Source organism: Squalius cephalus (genome assembly GCF_949319135.1).
Source record: "Squalius cephalus genome assembly, chromosome: 20".
NCBI classification, from domain to species: domain Eukaryota; kingdom Metazoa; phylum Chordata; class Actinopteri; order Cypriniformes; family Leuciscidae; genus Squalius; species Squalius cephalus.
In genome coordinates, this window is record NC_137141.1 from 25105104 (window position 1) to 25124359 (window position 19256).

Here is a 19256-nt window from a genome sequence, read left to right on the forward strand (position 1 = left end):
AAAGTTTCTGTATGCTAGTATTTTCTCTAAAATAAATATAAAAACCTAAATACTAAAATCAATCATTTTAAAGGTTAAGTGATTTTTGTCATCACAACATTACATGGTACAATTTGAAAAATGGATATTCATTTAGCAATAAAGATCACATTTTTTTTTATCAAAGGTCATTTAAATGTAAAAATAAGGAAAATAAATTTACAATATCAACTGATTCAGCACGTCCAATATCAATAAATTAAAAAAATTCTCAAATATTGGAGAGTAACCAATATGGTATTGATATGTTGTGCATCCCTAATTTTAAACAACTTGACAACTCAAGTAAAAAAAAAAAAACTTTGTTGCAAGGAAATTTAATTATCGACAGATCTTTTCTTATTTGTTGTTACGTACATCCTAATTAAATGGATAACAATGAAAATTAAAAAAAATCACTGTGGATTTGATTCAATTAACTGGTTATGTTTGGATGGAGGGCAAACTGAATGTAAGCTTGCAGTCAATTTGCAAGAAAGTGGTGGCAATTATGTACAGTAAGATCAATAACATGCATTTAGAAAATAAATAGGGCGAATTTTAATTTTATGATGACTTAAACTGAAGACTTCGAGTTTAAATAAAGTTCTTTAACAATGTAATACAATCCTTACATACAATATCTGCTTTAAAACGCTCAGGCCCCACGTGTCTAGACTTCCATGTTAAGTGTATTTGTATATAAATGTGATTCCTATTCATCCTATGTGATAATATTCCATATTATCATTGTCGGTGGTAATTAACAGGGCTCTACAGAAGTGGTCCAAATAACAAATTGTAAATATTCTGCAATATTCCTTTTAGCCTGGTGTTGGTACCAAGTTACAGTAGGTAGTTAAAATCACGTGTTATTGACACTTTCTTTCTGAGCATTTATGCGTTTAAATGCAATTCTTATGGAAATTGGGTCATTTATAATAGTGACACAAGTATCCAGAGGGGACCCAAGCAGTGTTTTTGTCTTTTTCCAAATCATTAAATAAACCTTGACAAGTGCATGAAGTGAATTAAACTGTGACACGCTTTTCTGAATGAACATGTTGAACATCCGTAAGAACACTGACATTTGCTCTGGGATTAATTAATCGTAACATCATATCATTTATGTATTGTTTCAGTTCATTGTAGTGTTGCTAGAGAGTACCATATTCACATTCACAGTACCACAGTGAGTGTGTTGTAGAAATGTTAGAAACAGTTCTGTTCACTTACACTAATGTTATCACTTGCCTTCAAATGACACTTTTCAGTTGATTGTGAAGCATTTGCCTCCATTGTGATTTGCAGTCTCTGCAGTTTTTAATCACATTACTGCAATATTTAACACTTTCTTTAAAGGCAACGTCACTATTCATTTGTTAAAGGGATAGTTCACCCAAAAATGAGAATCATCATTTACTCACCCTCAAGGTGTTTCAAACTTGTATGAATTTCTGCTGAACACAAAAGAAGAATTATGAACATTTTGAAGAATGCTGGTAACCAAACATTTGATGGGCCCCATTTACTTGCATAGTAAAGTTTTTTTTTTTTTCATAGAAAACAAGTACTAAAAACTCAGTGAGTGTTTTAGCGCAATTTTCTCACCTCATGGGATCACAACACTAAGAGATAGTAAATCTTTTCCTGGATTTTTTTTGTGCGTTCCCGAGATTAGACCTTCCTTAACATAATGCCGAAAACCCGAAGTCTCTAGGTGGTCTGGTTGAGGAGTAGATAGAAGTGCAAGATTGGTGCGCACAGACGCACAGAACAGAAATCATGAGTTAACAATCGCAATTTGTCCGGTGGAAAATTGCGCTAAAAAATGGTTACCGACTTTCATACAGTTTTGGAACAACTTGAGGGTGAGTAAATAATGACAGAATTTTCATTTTTGGGTGAACTATACCTTACCCTGTTACTACTTTATGAGCACATTTTTCTGACAATAACATCATTCCTATAAGATGTTTTGTCAAGCAAGAGTAGCAAAGGGATGCAGGGCTTAGTGAAGTGTCAAGTCATTGGCTGTATTAGTTATTGTTCACAAATCTTGAAGAATAATGTTTGTGCTGGAGCTACTCTTGTGTTGCACTATAAGCCTACTTCATTTAGCAGACAAGGTCACTGATAAACAAAGCATTTCTAAAATGATCCATCATACCTGATTTATGAATGAAAGGCAGATAGTCAGCAGGGAATATGTATTCAATTTCAGCAGCTTGAATATTTTAATTTCACAGCATTTATGGTGTCGGTGCCACACAGGTATAATCTGGCACTGTGAGCAACATGAACAGCCATTTATAACAAGTGTTTAAAGCTTTTAAATGCACTTCAGCTCCATTTTCATGTCAGCATCTTTAGTGAGTGCCAGAAATTCAGGGTTATGCATTGCGTGGTGACTGTTGAAATTGGGGAAGCAAATGAGTTGAAAAGATACTTTGGTGCCTGTTGAAAGCCACTTGCACAACAACACAGGGACACTTCAATGTCAGATGTCATCCTGCATTCCCTAATACCTGATGCTCCACAGGCACAGAGCCTACCTCACTTTCTCTCTGCCGCTTGTGACGGCCTGCCCGATGAGAGGAAAGAGCTCGATACAATCAGTGCTCCTCATGTTTAATAATGCCCCTCCATTAAGTGGACGTCTCTTCTGGTTGGGATGCTAGAAGCTTTAGAAGTGCCTGCCTCAGCTGTTGGCCGACGGGACGTGACACTTTATTTAGTAAAAGGTCGATAAGAGGCGCTTTTGGAAATATTAGCAGCTCTTAATCCCTGGTAGACTTCCAGAAGGAATGTTAGGCATTTTATGTTTTTTATACATATAGAGTACATTACCGGTCAAAAATTCAGGTCAGTTATATATATATATATATATATATATATATATATATATTATTTTATTATTTTTTTAAAGAAATGAATTATTTTATTCAGCAACGATGCATTAAATTGATCTAAAGCGACAGTAAAGACATATAATGTTACAAAATATATCTTTTTTAATTATATGCTGTTCTTTTGAGCTTTCATTAAATACTCATTAAAAAAATCCTGCAAAAATGTTTTACAAATTACAGTTTTCCCAAAAAAATATTATGCAACACAGATATTCAAAAGAGTATTGTCCCAACCAATGGACAAATGTCCTCGTGGGTTCAAACCCAACTCCTAGTAATAAGAATTAGGTTTTCAATTTGATTTGTAAACACAAATTATGCATTTGAAATAGCAGCTTAAAGTGGTAAATTCAAATGTGAGAAGTATTTTCCCAACCATGATGGCCGAGTAAGGCGTTGGACTTTAGATCCAATGGACAAAATGTTCTTGTGGCGTTGGACTTAAGATCCAATGGACGAATGTCCTTGTGGGTTCAAACCACACTTCTGTTAATTAAAATAAGTTTTTCAGATTTTTAAGCTCAAATTAAGCATTTGAAAGAGAGCAGTGGCACAACCAGGATGGCCAAGTGGTTAAGGCGTTGGACTTAAAGCTGCATTCCATAACTTTTTTGGGTTAAAAATTATCCAAAATAAATTTAGCAAGTACATAACCAGCCAGTGTTCAAAACTATCTGCTTGCCTTAGCTCGATTCAAAACGGTAAGCTTGTAATAGTGTTTTTTTTAAATTCCAGTTGTACTGGTGGATTTCCGCAGGAAATTCGAGCATGTCTTTGAATCATTACGTCACATCTGTACACATAAAGAAGGCATCTCGGCTAGTAGGCCATATTGCGTGTGAGGATGTTGGAAGTGGAGATTTACAGCCTTGAGATTTATAGCCATGGATGTTACTTACTTGTTCAGATGACATTTTCCGGTGAAAATTCTTATGTTGGTCATACTTCCAAAAAGTAGAATCTGTGATTCCGAATGACAGTATCCACACAGGCGCGGTGACTGACAGCTGCACATCTCCTCAAAACATTGGATTCATCCGCGCTGTGCAGTGCCGAGGCACAACCCACATAAAGTCGATAATTCCGCGAATAACTGCAATTACAGATTTCGAACAGAGATGGTGATAAAGAGGAAAAACTACGGACTGCAGCTTAAAGATCCAATGGACAAATTTCTTTGTGGGTTCAAACCCCACTCCTGGTATTAAAAATTATATTTTCAATTTGTTTTCATTTATAATAGTAAGAGATGTTTCTTGAGCACCAAATCAGCATTAGAATGATTTCTGAAGAAACATGTGACACTGAAGACTGGAGTAATGGGGGTTGAAAATTCATCTTTGCCATCACAGGAATAAATTACATTTTAAAATATATTAAAACAGAGAACAGTTGTTTTATATCGTAATAATATTTCACAGTGTTAATGTTTTACTGTTTTTTTTTTTTTTTTTTTTTGTGATCAAATAATTTAAGAGAACTACTAGGTATCTTAATAGTATTCTGAAACCCAAAAAAGGCTTATTTACATATCCCTAAAATATTCACCAAGCTCCACCCCTATTGTGTCACATTCTGTGTTTTGGCTTCGTTTTCATGGACTTTTAGTTTGTATCGGATTATTTCCTGCGTTTCTTTCTGTTGTCATAGTTTCTATTTTGTGTTCATTTGTTGTCATGGTGATTCATTGTTTCATTGATTAGTTCTCACCTGTTTTGTATTTAGTTAATTATCTTGTGTGTATATTGATACTTTGCAGTCACGTGATATCTGGCGGGCAACAAACGCGGTTAGTGCATCCAATCGCACAACAACTATCTGGCATGTCGTGTACAGTTCAAAACACCAACTTTTGTATATTAAAACTGTCAACGTCCTGGCAAGATCCTTGATTATTTACTGGTTTTCATTGCTAGAGAATGACGTTCTTGCCCGCCAGCCAGTACAACTGACGTCACGTGCAAAGTATCAATATAGCCTTTTGTTCTCTGAGTTAAAATTATCTGATGCTTTTCTTTTTATTGTTAAATTAAGCAGCAATGTGATTTAAAAACTGAAAATCTAAATCAAGGCTTCTCCTAGTCAAATGCATCTGAATCCTCAAAAGCAATTAGAACTGATAACAAAATCCTCTCTGGATACCTTGTGCCTATTAAGAGTGACCCGGCATCAACATTTGACCATAGTTGTGGATAATTTCTCTGAAATTACTCTTTCTCTATCCAAACACAGAGATCCTCTGTAGAATGACATGTGAGAAACCAAAAGTAGTTGATAATCCAACAGCTGCTAAGGTAGGGTCGGTCCATAACATTTTTAGGCTGGGCCTCAGTGAGGGGTCAATTATGGTCCAGTTCTAAATGGTAGCATTTTACGTCGACCTGCAGCCATACCATTACCCATTTAGTATGGCAGACGTCTCGTCAGCAGCAAATGGTTGTATTTGTGTATATCTCACCTTAACTATTCCTTGAAATGAGTCAAATTTGCCATTCAGAGCTGGTCTAAAACTTCTAGTCTCAGCACTTAAGGTCCTTCAGGCATTGCTTTGGGCAGTTAATGGCCCTCAAGCCTAACTCACTGTCTAAGGAGCGCTGGATTTCTTTCTGTTCCTAAGCCAGGGAGGGAAGCAAGGCGTATTTTTTTAGAGCACAAAACCACTACTCAAACAGCCTCAATTAGCAGTGCCTCATCAGGCAGCCCTTTCATCTTCCAAAGGACAAAGTGTGTCTGTTTTTTGCGTGTATGTGTAGCTTCCATCTTCCACAATGAGTGTGGGGACTATTATTAGAGGCAGGACCTCTGCGCCTGCTCTCCCACATGCTAGGTGTCATCAGAGCAGCTGAGCTCAGAACCGATGAGTGGCTCAGTGTGGGCACATGAAAGCCCAGCCAGTCTCCCTGGGTTAAACCAGCCCTAGCCAAGAGTTTGATGTTCCTCTCTGTCTGAGAGCAAAGCTTTTAGTGCAAACAAAGCGTCTGCATGCTGCTGACAGCCAGGGTGGGAAGAGCCTAAAATGCCAAGCACTTGGGAGCCCTGGCATGGATGTCTCTGGAACACTTTTAGTGCTGATAGAGATGTGCTGTACCTGGACATTTTTCCAGTTAGTTAGCTTTAGCTGGCAATAGAAAAAATACTACAGTACTTCACAATATTATCTGTGCACTGATTCATCAGTCTAACAGGATTTAGGCCATTTTTTTTACATACTGATCAGAGTAGGTAAGAATTCACGACATATCAAACAGTGAAATATTACTGGAAATAAATAAGCAACATCACACACGTAGCCATGTGATATTGCTCGATTGCCTCGTGCCATAGGCAATCGCAGCTGTGCTGATATAGAGCCATATCGCACAGCTACGAGTGCGATATTCTTTGATATTGCATTTATACAAAAGTTCAGCGGCAGTGTTTAAATAAACGACAACATAGTATCTTTAAAAAAAATTGTGCTAAACTACTTCCTTCCGTCACAGATTCAAATCTCAAGTTGACAGTTTAACTGTCGAGCCTCCGTTACTAATTATAAAATGTCACTTTAGAACTAGCAATGAAGGAATGCTGAGTTGCTTCATTGAATCTTAATATAATGTAGAGTAGAGTATTATAAGAGAGATATTGAATAAGCGAGTGCATTACCTGCATTGAGCTGATATTATTTATGTCAATCTTATATCTATAATCACAAAATCAGTTTAAATGTCCGATGAGGAAAGCAATATCTTTGTCTTTGTCCTTTTAACAGTAAAGGGGATTACCCATGACAGCGCTAGTCAATGCATTTGTAAGTTGCATCTTATAAGGCTTTGTTTAGCCATTATAAAATTATAAGACGTTTGTACAGGAAATAAACACAAGCAAACAGATTTCAGTCAAAAGTTCAAAAGCGGCTCTAGTTATAGTAGGCTACAGGATTTCAGTTAAATAAAAAAAAATAAAGTTATGAAACTTTAGCCAAATCACTTTTCTCTGGAACAAGTAATAGATTAATAAGATCAACGATTGCCCATTTGATATACCCAAAATGAATGATACCTCATGTTTAAACACTATCTACATAAGAGCCAGCAGCAAATTCCCGAAAGATTGGTCGAGGTAAACCGCTCAAGACGCGGTTACGTGAGCGCTGAATGTCCGCTGACGGCCTGAAGCTCACATCTCTGAAAACGTCTACACAAAGTTTATCTATCAGTTGCAAATTTTATTTCTAAATTACTACATTCTCACCAAAAAACTCTTAAAACAACATTTTGTAACACAACAACAGTAAAATTGGTAAAACTATAGTGGTTTGCTCGCCGCCATGATGCTGCGAAAAATGCTGCAAGCAAAGTGAGACAAGCGGTGAAATGGTTCCCGTGGTGATACTGGTAGAATGTCGCATGGCTGGAAAATGGCTCTCAGCCAATCAGAGTCGAGAACCAGAATGCACTGTTGTAAATATATATTATACTATACTGTAATCTTTTAAACTTTGAAAGGATGCATTAAATTGATCAACAGTTACAAGGAAGACAACTTTCCACTCAAGCTTTTGAACGTGTTTTTGTCGACATGTGATGATTCCTTCTGCGATACACTCCTATATGCACAACAAGTATAGATACTAAACACAATGAACATTTTTCAAATGCTGGCATGAGTTTCTTGTTTTTTATGGAGGCATTTGCAAGATAATTGTCGAGGAGGAATAAATGAAGATTTTGTGTTGCTTTGCTAACTTTACTGATCCCTCAAATGAGAAACAATACAACATTTTCTTCACAAGTACTTTAACACATTTATTTTTTCCGCTCACTGAGGCTCATTTCACCATTATATTAGATAATTGCAGCTTTTTTAATGCAGTATTTTCCAAGGACAGTCACTGGGTGATGTATCCAAACGGAGATCCAGCCGCCTGAACTGCTTTTTAATCATTATCACGACTGGCTCATTAGTGTGTCAATGACTTCTGCAGCCTATCCAGACGGCAACAGATTGTCAGTGTCTGGATGACAATGGGATTTCGCAAAGCATGCTCTGCTGTGGTTTGAGGGCATTTGGATTCCTTTACACTTCTAGTGCATTTCCAAGTATTCACAATACATGACAATGCAAACAAGAAATAGTCAATGATGCTTATTAGTGCTGCTAAGGCACACTAAATAGCTCTCTGAACACCTTAGCAATCCAATGTTTAGTTTATCCTGTCAAGCGTTCATTGTCACAGTTGTTAACACAACAGCTTTCTTCTTCCATGAGGGGGTTTGTCATCACGACAGCTTTGTTTCCAGGTGGAGGATTAAAGAAATCCTGTAGAATTCAACCAATCAGATGATGACTTCAAAACTCCTGAAGTGTTTTCAATTTTGTGTGCCATATGCATCAGACTTTCAGCCAATGGTACGTGGGTGTGACGTCTGAGGCTGAGACTAACTTAACACTAACTATACTTTATTACTTGAACAACCAGTCAGTAAGCACTGATCTGTCCTCTTAGCTAGATGTAAGCTAACTTTTTGTTTGATTCACTGAAAGGAACAAACTCTGAGTAACTTGTTAGGAAAGCGGACTACACTGCTTGTATATAATCTTTTGATTCACTAAAATGAACTAGATAATAAGATTCATTGGTTATGTAAACGGACTCATCAGCGGTTACTCAAGGCGAGTATGACTGTCCTCTCCACTGGGTCGTCTACTTGTGGGTCTTCAGATGGCTGTAGAGGCCGATCCGCATACTTTGGTGCAGTGTGAGAAGAGGAGAGTGGTGATCGTTGGTGGTGGTTGAGCCTTTTTGTCTTTCTCCTTGCGAAGCTGTCGCTTTGTCTCTGCTGCACGGCAGAGTTCTATTTCATGACGTGCAGCACTTTCCTGCATGGATTTCTTCCAGGAGCTCGAGTCCAGTGCAATGTGTTTCCAGTTGCTAGATGTGATGTGGAATTTCTTCAGAATGGTCTTGATATTGTCCTTGTAACATTTCTCTTGAAATCTGAAATTCTCTTCTACAGAATCTGATGGTGGAGACGTGCGGTATTGGACATGCGGATGACATGGCCGGTCTATCTGTAGACCAGGAGCCTGTACGTGATTTTGTTTAGCTTGGGGTGACTGGTGCACTGACAGCCACCACACAGTCTTTGGCAGATCTGGGCCAGAATGCAGTGGCATGGGGTCCAAGAAGACTGGGGGCCCTTTACTGCTGCAGCCTTTGTCCGCCTTCCCAGTCGGGGTGATGCTCCCCTAAGGCCAGCCATCATCCTCTGCCTGTTCCACCGTTGAGGTCTTGGTTGGATTGGTCTTTGTCAGGGATCTCCCCCTCAAACTTACCGTCATGGATGGCCCTACAAGGAGCATAGCTCCAGGCAGCATTGCTAATGGGATCACAGGACCACACAAGCCTCTCTGCTACAGGGGCTTTTCATAGTTCCTAGAACTATTGGCGGAAGTTCCTGGATTTTGGCACGTTCGCACCTCAGGAACTAGGAGCTATTTTAGTTCTAGGAATTCTTTTGGAGGAACTCATTTAGCTGCTACTTCAGAGTAGTGTCTAAACAAGCAATATAGGAACTATCCGTGACGTTAGTGTACACTGATTGGCCGAACGCGTTACGCACCCAAAACACCAGCACCCGCCATTTTTAAAAAGGCTGCGTATGTAAACACACAGATTATAGCCTATATATTTACTCCACAAAGTAACTCTATGAGCATGGAAACCAGTAATAGATGGGCCTCTTAACCTTTACGCTGAGGTGAAAATCCAACGCAACTTTGAGGGGACCTGGCGAAACATGATTATGTATTTCTGCTCAGCTAGCACCACTGGACATCAACCACACGGCATACGCAACTAACTTTTCATTACTGTCTACTTTCTACTTATAAAAGTTCTATCTAATAACATATTATACAGGACTGTTAGACATATCGTAAACTAATGAACACGGAGAATGCGAGCACTGTTTGCTCAGGCTCTGGCTGGCGTTCTCTGCGCCATATAAAGGTCTGCTGCGCCGTCAAAATAAAAGTCACAACAATGAGCATTGTTTACGTCACTTCAGAGTTCTTACTGGTGGTGCGAATGCAACCAGAAAACATTCCTAGGGGAACCATTAGTTCTCGGGGAACCATTCTGGTGGTTAGTTCCTAGAACTATCCTGTGCGAAAGGCCCTTATGACAAGGTGGCAATCCCTAGAGAGGAAACTCTGCAGTGTAAATTGACTACCCTGGTTGGGGCCTATGTTTTTATTTATTAAAAAAACTACCTCATAAGATTCACCAGTTAGACTACACTGGTTGCCCTATATGTTTTTGATTCACTGAAAAAAAAAAAAACTCACAAGAGTGATTTGTTCTGTAAACACACTATACTGGTTGCACCGTATTTTGATTCACTAAAAATGAACAGGCTCATAAGAGTCATTCTTTCAGGAATCAGACTATCAAGCTGTGTGTTTTTTCACTGAAGTTTCTGTATCAGTGATGCAGCGCAGTTACGTAACTATTGCAGGAAGCTGTCTGAATATTTTAGTGTGGTTTTCCATCTACATTGGCAGTTGATTGCCATTATACTGGGAATCAAACATCAACCGGTTCCTGGTTCCCAATCCTAGGCACGCACAAGTTACATTTAATTTAGATAACATAAAAATCTGGTTCTTCTTGTGTATTCGATCTTTGATAATCAACAGATGAATTATCCATGACCAACTTCCAGCACATATTTGTGTCTGAAGTCAAGGGACTTCAATATGAGTATCATCAGATGCTGCTGCTACTGATATTGTCACATATTACTTTCATTAGCGTGTGCTAAGACTGGTATGTCCTAATAGCATTCACTGAATTTCAACAACATGCCGAGCCATTGTGAATTCACGTTAGAAAGAAACATTAGCACGCTATTACACAGTGTGTAATGTGAGACGTGCTTCCTCTGCCAGTGTCAGTTTTTCACAGATTATTCCAGGAGCGTAGCAGTGTTCACCTCCCTGCAGACTCAGGGCACACCTCCAGTGAGAGAGGGCAGAGCGCGTCTTTCAACAGAGCTGATGTCTGCAATAACTGAGAGCCAGCTCGCAGGGAACACACAGCACTTGTGTGATTCAGTGACATGCACACACTGTCTGATCAATATTTATTTCAAAAGAACTGAAATATAAGATACTGTTTATACATAATATAAATGTATCCGCTCACAAAATAGAAAATGACCATAGAATTTGTCTAGTGACCTTGAAACTCTAAATTATTCCCTGCTGGAAAATTCATAGGTGTGTTTTGTAACATGGTAGATGGTTTCTAGTTGATCTAAACTGGTTATTAGTTGGTGTAAGATTGTAGACCATCTTGGATGGCCATATTAGCTTTAAGGAAGTTTACACAAAAATATATATTTGGTCATCATTTAATCACCCTCATGTTGCTACAAACCTTTTTGGCTTTTTGTTTAACAGAAATTAAGATATTTTAAAGAATGCACATCCAGTGTAAGTCATTGGGGTCCAAAACAACACTGGACTAGGCGTGTGCAATATTAATGAAAATTAGATTTAGTCATTAACAATAATTAGTCTATATTTTGCTGAGTATGTTTTTGTGCTGGTACTTTGCCGGGTTTAGGCCTGTCATAGACAGTATTCTTCTGAATCTTTTCAGCGGTTACAGTGACAGAAATCAACTTTTCCATTAAGGGGTGATATTTGATATACAGTAAACTGATTTCCAGGGGCATTTGTTTGTCTAACCTTATTATATGTAGGACTCTTTTATGGCAAAGTCTTATATTTAATCAATAAATACAATTAGAATAAAAAGACAAAAAGTGTTTTAAAAATAAAATTTCAAATATATTAAACATATTTTTAAATATAAAGCTAAAACCACCAGTATGCCAGTAAATGTAAATCTCTCTTAAATGTCTTAATGAGTCACTGAATCATTTATCAAAACAATGCGTTCAAAATGGCTGATTCAGAAACAAAGCTAGTGACTGTCTTTATAAATAGTTTATTGAATAATGTTCATGCAAATTCATTCTGTACTGAAACATCGCTGTGTTGCTCACAATGAAAGTGTGCACTTTCAGGTTTGTTTGGTTTTTGCAAAGTGAGTGACATACTCGATAATGTCTGCTTGCACAGGGTTAAAACAACAATTACGAGATTATCTTAGATGATATATATGGTTCACGCCCACATTGGACCTCATTAACTTTCATGGACAAAAAAAAAATACTGAGACAATTTACAAAATCTCATCTTTTGTGTCCCACAGAAGGGGGGAAAAGTGTGAGTAAATGATGACAGCATTTTATGTACATTCCTAAACACACACCAACCTGGACACAGCTCCAACAGACCTCATCACATATGGGTCACATCAACCACCAATAATTCCTTGCCCTCCCTGACCTTTAGGATAATTCTTCTCCAGTGCATCTACAGCGATGAAGGTTTCAATCTCATCTCACTCCCATTTATTCCAGATCATTTTGACCATATTGATTTTCTTCCAGTTAAGTACTCCTCTATCCTACCATGACATCATGGTGCCCTGATTCTGAGCCTGTATGGTAAAAATATCATTATGTTTAAAAATATAACTTTAGTCTATAAGCAAATATAGTAAAAGCCCAGTTCAAGTATTGTTCGTTCCTGCTGCATGGCTGCAGCAAATATTGATCTTCTACGATTGGACATAATGTGTGCAACTACTGTCGCTGTGAACTCCTCAGCATCATCAGATCGAACTGAATGCAGAATATCAATGACCATCCTGACACTTGAGCGCTCAGAGGGATAAAGTGATCCAATTAGGCTTTCATTAAGCTTTAATGAAAATGCATAACTGCATGGCTGCTGGGTACAGCCCCGTTATTGTCCTCGTAGAAATGCGAGGCATGTGTCACAGTGTCACATCAGCACACAAATAATATATCAAAACCACTTCAAGTATGCCAGGCTAGTGCATGATCCATCATCCCCTTGTACATACATTAATGCTGCTGAAGCCCAAGGGCCATGAGTAAAGTGCGGATAGATACAGGGAATTCAATCCCGGTGTCTTCCATCATGAAATAATCTATAGAAATCCTGGGCACTGGGTAGAATAAAGCAATAATCTGCAAGAAAGCTGTGCTTTAATAAAATACATCAATGCACAAGAATAATTTGGGGCTGTGAATCAGTCAAAACATTTTATTGAATTAATTTACATATGCGGTTTCATTAATCAAATTAATCAATCAATCTTGACACAATTAAAACAATAAAGCTATCACCATAGCTGCATTTAATTCATTCAAAATACAGTACTGTTTTATTTTTATTTATTTTAAATTAAATTTGATGCTTTATACATTTTTTATTATAATCAATGTTGAAAACTGTTGTGCTGGTTAATATTTTGTGGAAACCATGGATCTTTTTTTCAGGATTGTTTTTAGTGTCACTTGTGATTCATTGAATGCTTCCTTGTAAATAAAAGATAAAATAGTTCACCCAAAAAATAGTGGATAGTTCAACCAAAAATGAAAATTCTGTCATAATTTACTCACCCTCATTCTGTTTTAAACCTGAATGAATTACTTTTTTTTGTCCATACAGTGAAATTCAATGGGGCCCAATGTCGTTTGGACTTCAACATTCTTCAAAATGTCTTTTTTAGTGTTCCACAGAAAGTCATACAGGTTTGGAATGACATGAGGGTGATTCATTGATGACATAATTTTCATTTTTTGTGAACTATCCCTTTAAGTTAAGAGTAGTATTTTTTCTTTATGCTACTACAGTACATTTATCACAAACTGTTTTTCCACAGACTGTCATATCGAACTGGGCAGGACACATCCAACTGTGATACGTGTCGTAACAGTGCCTGCATCATCTACAGGTGAGTCTCAATCTGATACTATATCTGAATCTCTGAGCTTGGCCCAAATTTTTACACTTACTGATTTTTTTTTTTTATTGCACATTTTGATGCTCCATGCATATTACTCACACAGAGGGGCAACTGAATCCTTGATTCAAAGATTCATTTACATACTAAGGTGCAGATATCCCAAACAAACAAGTGCAGCTGCAGTGTCCAATCATATTATCAAATTTGTCTCTGTTGCAGTAGAGCTTTGAAGAACTGAAGAGTATAAAATCCATGCTGTTAGCCTGAGCTCTTCTACCAATGAAAATTTTCAAGGGTAAAATGAAAAATATCGTGACTGAGTGAGTTCCTTTGATGCATGCAGCATATAGACTTTATTCATTTTTACCAGACCAATTGAAAAATCCACTCGTAGATTAACTTTTTTTTTTTTTAAGTTTGATTTTTATACAGGAATGCAAGTTAGGTATAGCTGATATAATTCTATGATTCTCAGAAACATAGCCATTCCTCCTAAATTAATGGGTTTGCTGTTAATTATCTTGTTATAAAAGCAATAATCTCTAAATGATTTTGCAGTTAAAGGGCCAGTTGACTTTAAATGAAGCACTTTAAAAGCATCTTAAGTGCTCTCATTTTCTATACAAATAGCACGTTTCGTCATTCCACATCCCCCTTTTTCTGTTTTTCTTTCTCTCTCTTGCTACACACAAACATGAACACATATGGGTTGGATGGTTTAAAGGGGTCATGCATTGAGAAATCAAATTTTCCTTGATGTTTTGGCTTATAAGATGTCATTGTACTGTAAAAAAAAAAAAAAAAAAAAAAAACCCATCCTAAACGTTTCAGACCTCAAAGCTTCTTTGTTAGTCCAAACACAGCTTTTATTGAAATCAAGCTGTTAAAATGACTTGTCTCAGTATGAAATCATAGTGTGATGCAATACCGCCTCTGCAGAAGAAGATCAACGCTTACTTTTACATCATTGCCTCTCTAGCCCTGTCCACCGATCCGCGTTTGTCATGTAGTAATAAAAACGAGAGATGCAAAACAGCGTTACTCCAGCAACAAAAGATGCTTCTGAGGATTACAAGAAGTTTTTCAGTGGCAAGTTGTGGAAAAACAGTCTTCGCATTTCCTTCCTTGTGATCCTAAAATTAAGAAAGCGTGGCTGAATTTTATTTTTAACGAAGTTCCAGATCGCATCAGAAAGACGCATTTTGTGTTCGCTTCATTTTACTGCGGATTCTTTTTTTTTTTTTTAAACAAGACTGTTCAGGGAGACTGAAAATAAAAGATGATACAGTGACGACTATCTTGAATCCGACAGCAATGTCGCAACACGAGTGTGAGTAACAATGTTTTTACCATGGGTCACTATTGCTTTGTCTGATACAATTCGTTTGATATGTACTCACTTCACTGAAAAGTCACTTTACATTTACTTTATTGAAAATGATGAACGATGAATATAAGAACAACAATGCAGCAAACAATGGTAATTACTATAACTTTGGTAACTCCAAGTAGCCTACTTAAACTTTACTTGCCACAACCAAGACCAATAATATGTAATACACTTAAATGTTTCACAGTTGGCAAATGTTTAAACGATGTAACAAAATAAACATCTTCTTTTCAAAACTAATATAAGGTCATAAAATACAATACTACCTCACACATACATAAAGAAGAAATATACATTTTAATTCCTTATGTATTGTCTTCTGATTTGGCATCAGATTCTGGCTCAAAAATGTATGGCTGAATTTCACTGGTTGCCATTTTTCAACATCGGAAGTTTCAAAACAATTCCTCATGTTTAATGGCGGAACATTGGAAATTATTTCAATATGCAAAACTGTTACCTAATAATTAGCAGTAGACGGATGCAGTCTTGAAAGTCTTGAATGGGGGAACGTCTATCAAAATAAAGTCTTTCAAATAGGGTCAAAAACAGGACAGAAAATAGCCTATTACTAGCCTGTTACCTATGAGAACATCATAACAATTTGTAAAAAAAAAATTACTCACACTCGTGTCTTTCAAACTATTATGTCTCTGAAATCCAGAATGCTGCAAACCTAAATTACACACACACATGCACGCACACACGCAAGCACACACGCAAGCACACACACACACACACACACACACACACACACACACACACACACACACACACACACACACACACACACACACACACACACACACACACACACACACACACACACACACACACACGGCTATGTATTCATTAATGTTTGTTTTGCAGCAATATGTTGGCACATGGAAGCATCAAAAACTTTTTGCCTCTAAAGCATTTTTGTATTAATTCATTTACACATTGAAATCAAATGCAGTGACATGTACATAAAAGCATGCCATCTATCATCAGACAAATGCAGCACTTCACCGCAAACCAGACGACCTGGAATTCATTACCTGGGTCAGAAAAGAAATCAGAAATATGCAATTCAGTTTACACAGTGAGGGAAGTCAAATACACACAGATATGCATATAATGTATCAGCATGTCAGCTCTTTTTTGAACACTAGCCCAGAGGGCTGGAGTTACGCTACAATAGAGAAAAGCTAAAAAACATTCACCAAAGAGTGCACACTCTCATGCACACACAGTAATTGGCAGTTTATTTAGGTGTAATTGTTCAATTTAAATTAAATTAAAGTAATTTAAATAATTTAAAATCAACAATGAAATCTTTAAATGCTGTTTTTTGACATCCTATCATACACCCGGTGCAATGCAGCGCCAAGCGCAACGGAAGTTTGCTGGTTTCAGCCCGACGCAGCTTTCATTTTTACGTTCTGCGCCACGTTGTTTAAATAGCAAATGCATTTCCGCCTATTTGTGCACCCATGGGCGTGCTGGTCTGAAAACGAGGTGTGTTCGGCCGCATTGTTGGCGCATTGCTATTTTGAGGCAACTGAAATAGACTGCGCCATTGACCAACAAAAACCTGGTCTAAAGTCAATGGTGCAATATTTTTTTTGTAATTTAAAGAACATGTTAGTAATTTGCGCCTATAGGCGGGTCCACAACGTGCGTACACTCAGCTTATTGCACACACAGGGGAGCAGCACACAAACTAGCCAGTTATTAAAAATAAAAGGATTATATTGTGTACATAAAGATATGGTGGAATCCGGCTTGTCCTGTAGATGGTCTACTTGCATGCTTTGACCTTGCGCATGAGCACATCCGTTTGCTCTCTGAAGATGCGTTCAGGGCCTATTTTAACAATCTAAGCGCACGGCAAGTGCAGCGCAAGTGCACTTAGGGCATGTCCAAATCCACTTTTGCTAGTTTAACGATGGGAAAAATGGTCGGCGCTCGCGGCACATGGTCTAAAATGGTTGTCATTATTCTCTTAATGAGCAATGGGTGTGTTTTGGATAGGGCTCTCAGTCTTTCCACTTGCAAATTCCGTCATGTAAATAGCAATCTGCAATGGCGCGAGCACTACTGGCTTTTAAAGGGAATGGGAGATGAGACTCTGGTTGGTTTATTTCATGTTACACCCCAAACACACCCATTACTCATTAAGAGAATAGGGACGACCTTGCGCGCAGTCCATTTTTCCCGTCGTTAAACTAGCAAAAGTGGATTCGGACACGCCCTAAGTGCACTTGCGCCGTGCGCTTTAGACCATGCGCTTAGATCGTTTAAATAGGGCCCTTAATGTCAATCCAAATTTGTAATTTTGCACCAGTAAGATATGATAATATTGTTAACATCTGTATTAAAAGACTGTTTATTTGATTGTTTGTATGTTTATCGTGAATATTCATCCGTTCTGCTCTGGGGTGCTTCTGTTTGTTAAGCAAACCATGAAATTGAAGGATCTGATTCGCAAAAGCTATAATTGGTTGCGGTTCTCCGGTAGAAACATTTCACAGTGGAAGGGACAGTGAGTTTGGATGAGCAACATAGTGGGTTGAAATTGCAGTTCAATGCCTTTTCCAGATATCCCCTATAACCTCCCCATTGGAAGGTTCTAACAGAAGAGGACACACTGTGACATTAGTATGAGAGGAATACTGAGCAGAGAGAGAGAGAGAGAGAGAGAGAGAGAGAGAGAGAGAGAGAGAGAGAGAGAGAGAAAGAGAGAGAGAGAGAAAGAGAAAGAGAGAGAGAGAGAGAGAGAGAGTGTATTGGTGAGGATGATGTGGTTGTCATAGATACCAAAGTGATGAGGTGGTGAAGAGGGGAAAGGTGGTCCCCGCCTTTGTTGAGTGAATCAGACCCTGTCTTTGAGTGTGTGTGTGTGTGTGTGGTCAGACAGAGCACTTCATTCTACACTATAGGGTTGTTATGAACCACTTTAAAGGGTTAGTTCACCCAAAAATGAAAATTCTGTCAGTAATTACTCACCCTCATGTTGTTCCAACCATGTAAGTCTTTCGTTCATCTTCGGAACACAAATTAAGATATTTTTGATGAAATCTGACGGCTGCATCACTCCTCCATAGGCTTTCAGAGGGACCGAAACTCGCCGGCCCAGAATAGTTATTAAAAACATTGTTAAAATAGTCCAAGTGACTACAGTGGCTCTACATTACGTTTATCATGCGACGACAATACTTTTTGTGCGGAAAAACAACAAAAATAACGACTTTATCCAACTATTAGTGTACTTCAATGTGGGCCTCTGACGAGAGTTCACGGGAGCGCCAGGACGCATGCGCGAGAACTGAGATTACGGCGTTCTTCTTCTATTGTTACTGGCTGCTCAGTCCTTAGGAGTAGTACCGCCATTTACTGTACAAGATCATAGATATCATATAATAATATGATATCTATGTACAAGATGACGTCCCGACATTGCCGGAAGCGCAAAACGGTCTGTTTATAAGCAGAGGAAGACGCACGCTGTAGAACGAAGAAGAAGAAGAAGAAGAACGCCGTAATCTCAGTTCTCGCGCATGCGTCCTGGCGCTCCCGTGAACTCTCGTCAGAGGCCCACATTGAAGTACACTAATAGTGTTATAATAATTGTTGTTTTTCCGCACAAATAGTATTGTCGTCGCATGATAAACGTAATGTAGAGCCACTGTAGTCACTTGGACTATTTTAACGATGTTTTTAATTACTTTTTTGGGCCGACGAGTTTCGGTCCCTCTGAAAGCCTATGGAGGAGTGATGCAGCCGTCAGATTTCATCAAAAATATCTTAATTTGTGTTCCGAAGATAAACGAAAGACTTACATGGTTGGAACAACATGAGGGTGAGTAATTACTGACAGAATTTTCATTTTTGGGTGAACTAACCCTTTAAGTACCCGATACCTATAGACCCCTTTTCAATTGGTAAACATGGTGACTTTTTTTGTGGGCGGAGCTTAGGTGGTGGCAGAACGATCCCTCTGGTTGCTTCACTAACGTTAGTTTGCAAGTTTTGTTAGCTTGTTTTTTAATAATGA

At 38.1% G+C, this 19256-nt stretch overlaps 1 protein-coding gene across 2 annotated transcripts in view; it reads left to right on the forward strand.

Annotated features, from left to right (window-relative positions):
* insyn2ab (inhibitory synaptic factor 2Ab) overlaps nt 1–19256 on the forward strand; it is a 47573-nt gene that overhangs the window by 14626 nt on the left and 13691 nt on the right. For both annotated transcript variants that reach the window (XM_079854308.1, XM_079854309.1), the window contains exon 3: nt 13744–13815. In XM_079854308.1, the coding sequence (XP_079710434.1) occupies nt 13744–13815 (72 nt within the window). The remainder of the gene's footprint in view (nt 1–13743; nt 13816–19256) is intronic.